We start from the raw sequence: 12,672 nt of genomic DNA, 5'->3' as shown, positions 1-12,672 counted from the left end.
GAAAAAGCTGACTCCAAAATCTAGCCGAAGAATCCATCCATCAATAGAACAAAGCCTGGGAAGTATTCAACATGTACGACCCTGAACCTGGCCCATGGATTGATTTAGTTCAAACCTGCACCATGTAATTAATTGGGTCAACAGTCAACGCTCAACTAAGTTCAGCCCACAAGAACTTGTACAAAACACCCATGGGCTTAAGTTATGTGGTTGGTCCAAGAAGGCATGAGAAGGAGCAATCCTAGTCTGCTTCTTGCTAAAATTAACTTGTTAAAACAGAAGCAAAACAACAGGGAATCAACCGAAGCTTGTGACTGAGACAAGCATTAAGTTCAAATCCAAATTTTCCTACATTATGTGAACCAATCTCACTAAGGTTTTGTTTGGTTGGAAGGATAAAAAAGTGGAGTACGGAAATCAATGTTTGGTTTAGCCTATATAATTCAGTTTTTATTACTCATTTCTTGTTTTCTGGGGTCCCACCACCACCACTCTTGTTTGGTTTGATTTTTTTTCTTAGTTTTCCTCACTCATTACTAAAACAAGTGAAAATGAGCGATGAGTTATGGAAACAACATTTCAGAGGGTGTTTGGATTGAGAAAAACTGAATTATATATCTCAGTTTTCATCACCCAAAACTCAAAAAACATAGACTCCACTAAAAATCAAGTTATTTGGATTAATTTTTGAGTTGAGTTTTCTTAACTCAAAATTCAAAATTTTGAGCTTGAATTTCGGAAACTAAAAACAAAATTTGGATGTTTCCAAATTTTGAGGTAAGTATTTCAATGACATTATTGTAAATAACTCAGTCAAAGTGGGGCCAGCGTTAGTGTATTATCAAATTAAATCATTGTGTGATCATTGGTTACTTTTTTTAGGCAGCTTCTCTCTTGTATTCTTACATCCATCACAGAGAAGTCCACACCCACCTCTTCTCATTTCATAAATGCATTTTCTTTTCCTTAACCCTCTCTCCTTCCTCTAAAAATTTTTGGTGCATCTAAAAGACCTTCAGCGGATTCTCAAAAAAAGAAAAAAGAAAAAAAAAAAAAAAAAGACCTTCAGCCCTGCCGAAGATCACAAGTCTAGCTGAAGATCAGAAGTTCCAAAACCTTTGGTTCCGTCACTCACCTTCTTCATTTTGCTAGATCTTATCTTATCCTAAGTGACCACCATCTCTCTCTCTCTCTCATGTCCATTGTTATATTTCTTGAGTTGTTGCTCTGTGAATTTTTTTTTTTTTTTTTTTTTTCCTGTTATAATTTCTTTTCCTAGACTTTGTGGACCGAAGTTATGAATGTGCTAGTTTTGGAGTTTGGACTTTTGGAGAAGGGGGCACGCGGGTATGAGTTACTGTTCTGACATAGCACAGTAAGTGGGTCCCACCACTGTATGCACAAGTTTGAGTTTTGGAGATGAGATATGCAACCAAAATATGAAACCATACAAATATTTTCAAGAGTGAGTAAAAAATTAGAGTTATGGGAATTGAGTTATGGGATTTGGATGTTGCATATTGAAAGATTATATAACCTTACTTATTGTCCATGTGGATGAAAGTAGGGGATTTGGCTCCTCGAACTTAACCCGGGTCATCAAGAAAGCTCAGTCAATTTGGACAAGTTGCTGATCAGCAAAAAGACTCCAAACACATTCTAATTTTCAGCATGGGAATAGGACACACTCACTCACATACATGATAAAAGGACTATTTTTGCTGTTCAATCATCAACGCCCGTGTTTCCAATACGAACTCGAGGACAATTATAAGCATATATTTAGCTGAATTCTTCCAGTGGTGCACAAGAGGCATTGAAGCAAGCAACCAAGGAATGCCTGTGACTGAAGTTTGAATATATTGTCAGTGGTTTTTACTTTCTAGTTACATTATGAATGCATTATTTTCGAATCTCATAATTTTGGCCTTAGCTACTAGCTAGTACTCTTTTATATTTTTGTCTGTTTCCATTCCCCTGGATGATAATGCTCTCAGGATCCAACATGATAAACCTTGATCATCTTTAGCAAATATGTCAATCATCATAATAATAGAAACAAAATTATAGTCTCAAAATTTTGTGGTTGGTTATAAATTCTCAACAAATTAATTATGGCAGATCACATTTATTGCATTGTTTCTTGCATTATCCTTGTCACTTCCATCATTTACTATCCTTAATTTTCAATCCGATTAGACAAATAATGATGTAATTTACAGAAAAAGTCCAGTGTAGATTCTAGAGTTTAGGTATGTACAACCCATACTAACCAAGATCTGCTCTTCTTTTTTGAATTGAAAATTTTTTCTTTCATTCAATAATGTCAAATTTTATGGTGGTTCTCTCTCTCTCATTTATATTCATCCCATCCCAATAATTTGGTCCACTATTTCATTTTGAAATGTTTAAATATGTAATTTTCTTTGAAAAGTCAATAAATAAATTTCTTACCTTGCTAATATACTTTATTTAAAAGTTGAGATTTAGTGCGATAACAAGTGTCTTTTACCAAAAGTAATATGTTGCAAGTTTGAGTCTAAGAATCAACATCTCCAATAAATTGAGGATAAGATTGTTTATTATAACTTCTTCCAGATCTTGTAAAAGTGAGAGTTTTGTACATTGGGTACAATTCTTTACTTTATTTAAAAAGTCAATGCTATTCTTTCTGTAGAGTTTAAATTAATAATGACAGTTTTAAAAATTTGTAAATATTTATCTAATAGACAACGCATTAATGATGTTTCCTTAAAAAATTAGAATTTTTTAAATAGTACAAACAATATGGATCAGGGTAGTATTTATCTAGTGTGTCAAGCTCCTAATCACATCTTTGAGCAATTCAGAGGGGTTCATAATGCAAAAAGGTCTCAAATTGATAAGTCTATCTTGCCTTATAGGCCACCAAAATTGCTTCATTTTTGGCTGGCAATGAAACGACCAACACTTGTGTGGAAATGATAGATTTGTGCAAAGGGGTGGTGGACTAAGACTAAAATTTGGGGAGCAAATAACTGGAGGATTATTGGGCTATAAGACCCCACTTATCTCCTATAAAAGGAAAGGCCGAAAGATATGTTAAAGGCGTCTTTCTTTGCTTATCTTATCAATTGGTTAATCAAGTAGATCCTTTTTGGATGGTAGAGATGGTTTCTCTCTTAGAATGATTAACACACTGTGATAAGTTGATTTTGATGTCCAATTCCAGTCTCTTACAAGGATTCCACGTAATTATACATTTTTTTCAAACTGAAATCTAGAATCTGAAGCATGCTAAGCCTCAAAATCTGAGATGCTTGTACGGTTACTATAATAACATGCATAGAACTGTAACTGATTTTTTTATCTGAAATATTTTTTTAACATGATAAATGATTCATTATACAGGAAAAATAAGAAACAAATATAAATAATTGTGGCCATTGAGACCTCCCGGACCTTTAAGTATTTCAATTGGTTCTGTTAATCCCACAAGCTGGATTTATATAATATATTTTTCCTAAAAAAATCACTAGTGTTTGGTTGATCTTATAACACATTATAGTTTATGCATCTAATTATTCTCCAATGTCAAACACATCTGAAGCTTATCTCCCACTCATGTAATTTAAAACTTATTTCTCAAACCCAACAGGTTGTATCTTTGAAACAAGCTTCTGGGGCAGCTCCATTTCCAATTTATGCTTTCTCAATTGTGCTGACTGAAACCCAGGAGAGATAAAGATAGTTGAGCCTAACTGAGTTGGGTTTGAGATGGCTGATTCCATCCAGATTTCAATCAATCTGAACCTTGCCTTATCATAAACCATATGAGTAAATAAATTTTCAAAATTAATGCTAACATTCTTTAATATTTATAACAAAGCACAAGACAACTTGATTCTAAAGGGGTAAAAAAAAGTATGAGACTACTTTAGTTGTGCCATCAACAAATGGTAAACTGTACTAAGAATTTTTAAATCCCACCTAATTTTATGTTATATCAGTGAAAAGATGTGCTGCTTTGGATTATGACAAATCATCTACTACACTAATAATGTAGCTAAAAAGGGTCATCTGTGATGCATAACAAACTAAGACATTAGTAGGATTTACTATTCCTGTTCTTATGCAAAAAAAATTACCCAATAAGAGAGATTTTAGCATATAAAATACACATACATTATAATAAAGCAAAGTTAGGTGAATTATTTGTAATTAGATTACCTAGTCCAAGTGCCACGTATGATGTTAATTATTGTAGAGGTTCTTGTATGAGATATGAAGCTAAGAGTTCATAAAATAACAATATTTTTGGGTGGTATTATATATATATTCTTTGGCTAAGTTATAACCACCACACATGCTACTTAAATTATGTACATAAAATTAAATAAGCTGATGTAGGAGGATAACAACAAAGACATGTTTTGGATGATATGCTTGGATTCGTTGAAAGAACTAAACATTCTGCTCTGCATAATTCACACACATTGCATATATGCTTCCTTAATACTGACCACCCACGTAACCAAACTCAGGTATGTGCTTCCTTAGTTCAGTCTGAGAATCATCTCATGCGGCGTGCCATTGCTTATTCATGACTGCAGAAAGTCCAGATTCCCTTTTGTGATGACTGAAGAAACTTGAGCTTGTGGATTTTCATTTTTTTAGCTATAGGATATTGAAAAAGGCCAAGTGATTAGAAGTACCTTACTATATTAAAAGAAATCTCATAGGAGACTTTGTGTAAGAAAGAGTTCTTGTTATATAATATGCTAAACAATACTACCAAATATATATATTTATAAATATATATATATATTTATTTATTTATTTGGGGGTTACACTTAGAACCAAATTGAGAAAAGAATATATATATATATATATATATTTTTTTTTTTTTGAGAAACACACACACATATATAAGGGAAGGGGATGAGATAAGGGAATTCATTCACACGCCAAAAAAAAAAAAAAAAATCAAATGGTTTCAATGCATTGAGAAGTAGTAAAAGCAAATAATCAAATATTATTTTTACTTAGTATTGGTTGACTACCTAGAAAAAAACTAATTGATTACAATAAAAAAACATTTTGGCACTCGTTAACCCATCGAAAAGGCAAAATTGCATATTTCATCATTAACTTTAACCTTTGTTTCAAAATTGCCCTCATATTTTAAAATATTTCACCTTGTCTCTTTACTTTCAAACTTGTTTAAAAATGTCATTATCGTTATTTGATGGATAGAAAATACTCTAGGATAAACAAATTTATGTGATATCATAGCAGGTTTCATATCATCAAAGTGACCTAGGTTTAATGTTTTATGAATTCTTTTTTTGTTATATCAAACATTTTCCATCCAATATATAACCGCAAGGATTTTTTTTTATACATTGTAATATATATAAATATATATATATATATATGATTTTGAAATAAAGATTAGAGATTAAGGATCAAAGATATAATTTATTTAGGACAAATTTTAGCTTTAAACCAGTTTAGAGCTATCTCCACCAACTTACTACATGGCAATTTATAAGACTATCAATGTGTATTATTTAAATAAGTCACATAACTCATTAAAAAGGTTATATGATTAAAATTACACATGAATGATATTTTCAATCGTCACATAATACGTTGGAGGAAAATAAATCCAAATCAGTTTGTAGCTAAATGTTTTTCATTTATTTAAGGCCAAAATACCAAAAACACCCGTAGGGTTTGGGCTTTGGTTAGTTGCAAAAACACGATAGGGCTTCAATTCTTCTTTATAACACCTTAAGGTTTTCATATTTACTAAATTGACTCGTGGGACTAACTCTCTTTAGCCCTTATATATGGAAGAATCACATAAGCATTACATGACCGCATTAAGAAAAACATGGTTTAAAAACGGACCAAACTAGCCTGTTCGATTGGTTCAATCGAGAACTGTGTACCAATTCAATCAGGTAAAAATGCCTAAAACCACTCAAAAACTGCTTTAAACCAGTCAAAAATCTAATTTAATTGGGAATCGGAGGCAAAAACGGTTTTGCCTTTGGTTCAGTTTTTAAAACCATGAACTTAAATACTTTATCCATGCAACTAATACACTAAGAGCATTAGCATTGAAGGTTGTAAAACCCCCAAATTGATATTTTATACCATCAAACAACAAAAATGGACATTACTCAGAAAGCTATTTCTAAAATATTTTACAACTCATCTCTAGTAATATCTTATAATAAGTAAGATGGTATTTTTTTAAAAGTAGTTTTTTATTGTTTCTCACGTCTTTATATTATTTCTAATTCTTCTTCTTCTTCTTCTTCTTCCTCTCTCTCTCTCTCTCTCTCTCTCTCTCTTTAAATAGTTTTCTATTGTCTCTCACAATTTTTGGCTTATATTATTTTATTGGATAAATATATTATTTTAATATGTTGTACAATAAAAAAAAAACCGTTGAGTGTATTGTAAAGCGAGATGATATAATATAATAGATAAAATAGTTTGGTAATCTATTTTGAGCAACATTTTAAGCATTTCAAACACACTTAAAATATGAGGAATAAATGACCAAGTGTTAATTTTTTGCATTTTAGCCTATATAATTTATTTAACCTAGGAATAAATGAGTGAGCCTTTTTTTTTTTTTTGGAGAAATAAATGAGTAGATATACTCCAATTGTAAGATGAGATAAGAGGTTTCTGCATGAACTCCAAATAAAAGCGTTGACCCACACATCTCCCCTTGGGTCATTATCCAACAGAACCCACCTGATTTAAGTTTGAGAAGACCCCTCACCATCCCACTCACCCTGACCTATATTTTCCCCCACACTCTCCTCTCCTTCTCTCTCACTCTCTCTCTCTCTCTCTACACTATTTTTTTTTTTTTCATTATTAATTTTTTCTGCAAGTTTTTCTCTTTTTCTTCATTACTAGTACTATCTTTAGGTCCTTTACTTATCTTTCTGCAATAATCCCCAAAACCCAGGAAGCATTGAATTAGAATGAAGTGGTAAGAGTTACACAGAAAAGAAAAAGAAAAGTTTCAGTCACAGTTAAACCCTCCTCACCCCCTCTCTCTCACAGTCACTCACACCACATTTCTCAATGCAATATCAACCAACCAACAAGTGCTTTTACTCCTTAAGCTTAGCTAGCACCCTCTCCTAGGTATCCTTAAAAAAGTTGCTTCACACTTTCACACGCACACACTAATATGAGAGACAGAGAAAGCTTTTATGCTTTTTCACTCGCTGAGCCTTTTATTTTTCACTGATATAACGCCGATTGAGCTGAGTTGTAGTGAGTTGTAGATAAGGTTTGCGGGAATCAGTGAAGGGTTGGGTCTGACCAATCGTTCTTCTCCACCTTTCCCAATCAAAAGCCAGCCTTTTTATTTGAGCTTTATTAAAAATAATATATATTTTTTCACTGTTCATCTTAGGAAAAACAAAAAGGAAAAAAAAAACAAAACAAATGAGAGCATGTATATCAATCAGTATAAGTATTAACCCCATATAAAGAAGTCTTTCACACCACCGACTGTTTCTCTAGGTGGTAGTAAAAGAAATATGCTTGGATTGGACTTGGTTTCTGGGTTTGCTCAATGCCACAATATCCATCTTTTTTCTTCTTCTTCTTCTTGTTCTGGATTCTCTATTCTGTGGGCTTTTGGATTTTTGTAATAAACCCACTTCACAGTGAATCTAGGTGAGTTGTTTGGGAAGTGAGAGATTCTTATCAAAGCCCATCATTTTCCATTTGCCTATTTCCTTTCCATTTCAGGTTTTATGATAGGTATGAAAGTTAATGTATCAATTGATGTAGTACATAATTTTTGTTGTCTTTTTGCTCTCTGTGGTTGCAGGGTACCATTCTGAGCCTAAGGCCCTTGAAATCTGAGATTTCTTTGGAGGTATTCTGGCAAGGTAAAAGGGTTTCCACAGCTTCTCTTGCTTTGTCTTGGGTTGGTTTTTTGGGTTATGTACAGTGTACTAATTTGAGAAATCTTTGAAAGGATATTGAAACAAAGGCAAGGTAGATTCCTGATATTATTCTCTTTCACCTTTCTCCTTTCCTATTCCCAAGGAACAAAATCAGATTTAGCTCATTAAAAACCATAACTTACAAAAAAATTCAAATTGTTTGCTTTCTATTTATATTGAAAGAAGTGGTTCAATAACTCTTAACTTCATTCATTTCTCTCTCTCTCTCTCTCCCCTATTTGAACTTCTTTGGAAATCATAGAGCAATAGCTATCAATGGGAGATTGGAATGGTACCATGAGCACAAGCAATGGTCTTGGTGGGAGATCAATGAGAGATGATGATTTTGAAGAAGAAGATGTGTGGGGTTTTGTTAAGGAAAGTGAGGATTTAAGTCCTAAGAAAATGAGGAAATCCAAAGACTACTCTTCTGGTTCTTCTTCTGCATGGCGCTTCTCTACTACCCCAAGAATGATTCCAAGGGCTAATAGCAATATTACTGCAACAACCCATGAAACCAAGGTGGTTGTTCAGCAGTCCTCAGCTCCTGTGAACATTCCTGATTGGTCTAAGATTTATGGTAAAAGTGCCAAAATGGGCTCAAGGGTTGGATCACTGATGGGTGATGCTGAGGATGGTAATAGATATAATGGAACTGTTGCTTATGATGATGGAGATCATCATGGTGTAGGTAATTATGGCGGTGATGATGATGATGATGAGGATGATGGTGATATGGTTCCTCCACATGAATGGATTGCTAAGAAGCTTGCAAGGAGTCAGATTTCATCTTTCTCTGTTTGTGAAGGGATTGGAAGGACACTGAAAGGAAGGGATCTTAGCAAAGTCAGGAATGCTATCTTGACAAAAACTGGTTTCCTTGAGTAACTTGGTGTTCACCTTCACCATTATCACCGTGTCATCATCCTCACCAGCATCATCATATTGTGGCATCAACACCATCCATCAAATCATCATCATTCTTAGCCTTGGGTCCCACGTAATCTTTTTTTTTTCTTTCTTTGTTCAATATAGGTGGTAGCAGTACTGGTATCTGATGTACTGGTATGGGGTAAGTGGTGGAACTACAAAAGTCTTCAAAAGGGTCAGCTGCTCTTTTGAGTCTGTTTTTCAGGGGCAGTGAAAAAAAGCCCTTGGCAATGGCTGCCTCTTGAGATTTTGTCTGGTAGTCAAGTAGAATTTGTGTTTTGGGTAAATGGAGTTGCTCCTGTATCAGGGAATATGAAGTGAATTATAGTTTAATCTTCATGTCTACCTATCTATTTTTGGCTGCTTTTGCATTTCTTGTTTATTTTATAATCTTTCTTAGAGTTTTATCTCTGGTCAATTTTTTTTTATATTACATTTTTGTTTTTGTTTTACCTGTGCAAATATTGAGCATTACATCATCCACTGTATTCAATAGGACCAATACTCACCCTCTCACCAAAGAAGTCAAAAGAAAAAGAAAGTACTCACCCCCACCACTTTTTCACTTCTTTCAGCTTTGCTTTCATAACATGTCATGATTTTCATTTTTTCCCATTAAATTTTTTTTATTCCCAATTGATAGAATCTAACCACAATGTACTAGTGGGGTACATAAGCATATATGATAAAACCCTAGAGCAAAAATAGCATTAGAGATTAAAAATATATATATATATATATATATATTTCGTAACTTATCGAGACAAAGAGTTGTGATTGGATCAAAATTACTTTAATATATGTGATGATTATTACACGACAAGATTTAAGTGGTTTGCAGTGTATCCATGTCCTATCTGAGAACAGGCGGAGATTGATAATCAAATAGTTATCTATAAATTTATTATTATTCTTATTTAAGTCTTTTGGTTATCCTTAATAGTAAACTCATCTAGATACCTTTTTACTTCTTAGTAATAACCTGTGGATTTATTCCAAAACCACTAATTAGAGGCATACAAGAAGGGGATGAACCTCATGATTCAATATGGCATGTCTAGAAAAGGTTCTAGAAAATGTTTTTATTTTTTTATTTTTATCTTCCTTTTCAACTAGAGACTCAGAAAGTATAAAGATTCGGTATTTTTTTTTTTTTTTTTTATCATTAAACGATGATTATAATTTAATGATCCTAACCACAACCCAAAGGTCATACAAGTGCCAAGCAGAGACACAAATCCTTTCAAAGCAAAATTTTGCTTCTCACATACATGAGCACTGCTTAATTTGTTTAATATATATTGCAATATGAATATATACTTACAAACGATGGTGAAACAACTATTGATGGATTATAAAAAAGAAACAACTATGTGAGCTCGTAGAGGTGTATTCCAAGTCATCGTACTTAATAAATTAATATTAAATATAATATTGACGTGTATAAAAAATTTACTATTATTATTTGATAAATTGACATGACAATTGAGTTATCATATGTAGGAAGCATAGTAAAACTCATTTTACGTGTATCATATTATTGGTTAACATGTACGATATTGATATATAACGCTAGTCATGCTTAGATACATGCCTTTTTCATTGGTTTCCTCTTAATCCAAATATGTTTATATCAAGTATATATTTGCTTATGTATAATTTTTTAAAATTTCATTTTTTTTTTTTTTTTTAGTACAAGTAGATTTTAGTTAGCTCAATTTCAAAAAAAAAAAATCAGTAAAAAGTCAAATGATGTACAATTTGGCCAGATACAATTGAAGTGAGTAGATATTGATAAGATATTGTCAACCAAGCTAAAAACATGCTAGACTGAATTGATACAATTTAAGGCCAAATATTTTAGATATAAGTGAAGTCTTTTTAATGTTTAAATATATTAAGTAATATTTTTTATTTTTTAATATTATATTATTATTTTAAACTTTTTTTGGTTTTTTAAGATGCAGAGTTAGTAAATAATCAATCTTAAGTAGGATTTTATCAATTTTAGTTTTGAAAAATAATTTATGCATAAATAACTATAATAAAGATTCTCAGAAAATTATTAAAATACATTTGAGAAAAATGTAATCTTTTCATATAATCAAGAATTATTATATTACACGTTTGATCATAATTATTGTAAGGAAACGATTCGTGACGGACCGTAACAGTGTCGGGTTCGCGCGTGAAAAGGCCCTAACAATATCATTTGTAGAGCGTGGGTTTGGAAGGCTAGGCCTTGATCGACAGGCGGTGGGTTTTTCATGGTGTTCGTACAAGTTTAAGTTTTCCTTCACCCCTGGAGTCTTTCTCCTGGAAGTGGGCTGGGAGGCTCTGGTTTCTGGCCATTTTTCCCAACCTCCTCCTTTAGATTACTTATTTTTCCTTTTATATTTGTCTGCGTTCATTGTCCTTCGTCCACGTATAAGATCAACATTTCCAAGATTGATACTTGTCCCATCAGCCCATATTCAAAGTCGTTGGGGGTGGTTGTAAAAGCCAAAAAATGCGGCTCTGTCAGGTTCAGAGCATTGAATGGCAGTAAGGGCAGCTTTCCCTGGATATTTTAGATCTTTCTTCCAAATTTCAGTCCTATACCGTTTTTACCCTTTTTTCTTTTTGGGGGGACTTTGGGTCTGTCGAGGACTGAGCTGTCCTCGGCGGTATCCAAAGGCTATCTTGTCGAGTTTGGCCCACAGCCCTCCTCGGCTTGGACCTTTGGATTCTCCCCAGGTAGATGGGCCTGGCCCATAAATCATTTGGGCCCCACAATAGCCCCTCAAAACCCGGCTGTCCAACCTCTTGGTTGGAAAGGGGGGTTTTGGTGATGCCGAACCTCTTCCTACGGCCCAATCAATTTGGCCTATTAATAATGCTGGCGGCTCTTCATCTGTTCAAGAAATGCACCGGTCTATGAGACAGTTTTTTGATTTCGCGCTTGATGCGTTCTTATCGTTTGGGTATCCAAATCGCGCTTTTAATGACCACTATTTACGAGACTACTTTAATTCGGCGGTTTGTTTTGATGGGGTGGAGAAACGGAACCGGCATGTTTGTGTTGGCAGATTCCTTTGGAGATCTGAACCTATTAAATGTCTCCCGCTCCACCCTCTGTATAAGAGGGAAGGGAGGAGGTTATTGTTTTTGTAAAGAATCCTTTTTTATCCTTCTGAGATTTGAAATACTTGACCTCCCCTAGGGTTCATTTTACCCACTGGTTTATAAACTAAATCGTGATACACTTTACCATAACAACGAGTGATGCAGGAGCCAAACCCCTCCCATAAACGCCATGTTCCAATAAAGCTCATTATGGCTCGATCGGGACAGGGATGGCGAAGACTCAAAATCAACCTCACCCTTCTTTCAGTCCAAATCCGAAGCAGGGACTTGTCACGTCAAACTTTCGGCGTGACTGAGTCGAGAACACCCATCATCAGTACCAACCGCTCTCCTATGAGCATACCTAGTATGGCTCCAGTGTGTTGGGAGTCAGGATCGAGGCAGGGACTAAGTGTCTCTACTTCTTCCTCTCTTCCTTCACTAGTACTATCCTCCGTCTCCCTTTCTTAGTCTTCCCAGCACCAGATCCATCCTGGTGCTTTCACTTCTCCCTCTTTTGCTCCTTTTTCTTTCTTTTCATCTCTTCTCTCTTCTTCTCCTCCTTCTTTACTCATGTCCTCCATCTTCTTCATTCATCTCCTCCATCTTCTTCATTGATTTCTTCCTTACTATTTCCTTCTCCTTCATTTTTTCCCAAAGAAGG

The 12,672-nt window shown here is 34.0% G+C and overlaps 1 protein-coding gene across 2 annotated transcripts; it reads left to right on the top strand.

Moving 5' to 3' along the window:
* The first annotated feature begins 6,822 nt into the window (after positions 1-6,822).
* LOC115988864 lies at positions 6,823-9,248 on the top strand. Of its 2 annotated transcripts, none has more exons than XM_031112488.1 (3): positions 6,823-7,698; positions 7,856-7,916; positions 8,236-9,248. In XM_031112488.1, exon 3 carries the CDS (start codon positions 8,250-8,252, stop codon positions 8,859-8,861), a length of 612 nt encoding a protein of 203 aa, XP_030968348.1. In that variant the 5' UTR covers positions 6,823-7,698; positions 7,856-7,916; positions 8,236-8,249; the 3' UTR covers positions 8,862-9,248. The 2 variants fall into 2 exon arrangements, with proteins under 2 accessions (XP_030968348.1, XP_030968350.1); XM_031112490.1 differs by having other exon boundaries at positions 7,856-8,025.
* Positions 9,249-12,672: the final 3,424 nt, after the last annotated feature.

The sequence above is a fragment of the Quercus lobata genome, chromosome 5 (assembly GCF_001633185.2).
Source record: "Quercus lobata isolate SW786 chromosome 5, ValleyOak3.0 Primary Assembly, whole genome shotgun sequence".
NCBI lineage: Eukaryota > Viridiplantae > Streptophyta > Magnoliopsida > Fagales > Fagaceae > Quercus > Quercus lobata.
This window is presented reverse-complemented; position numbering and strand designations above follow the sequence as displayed.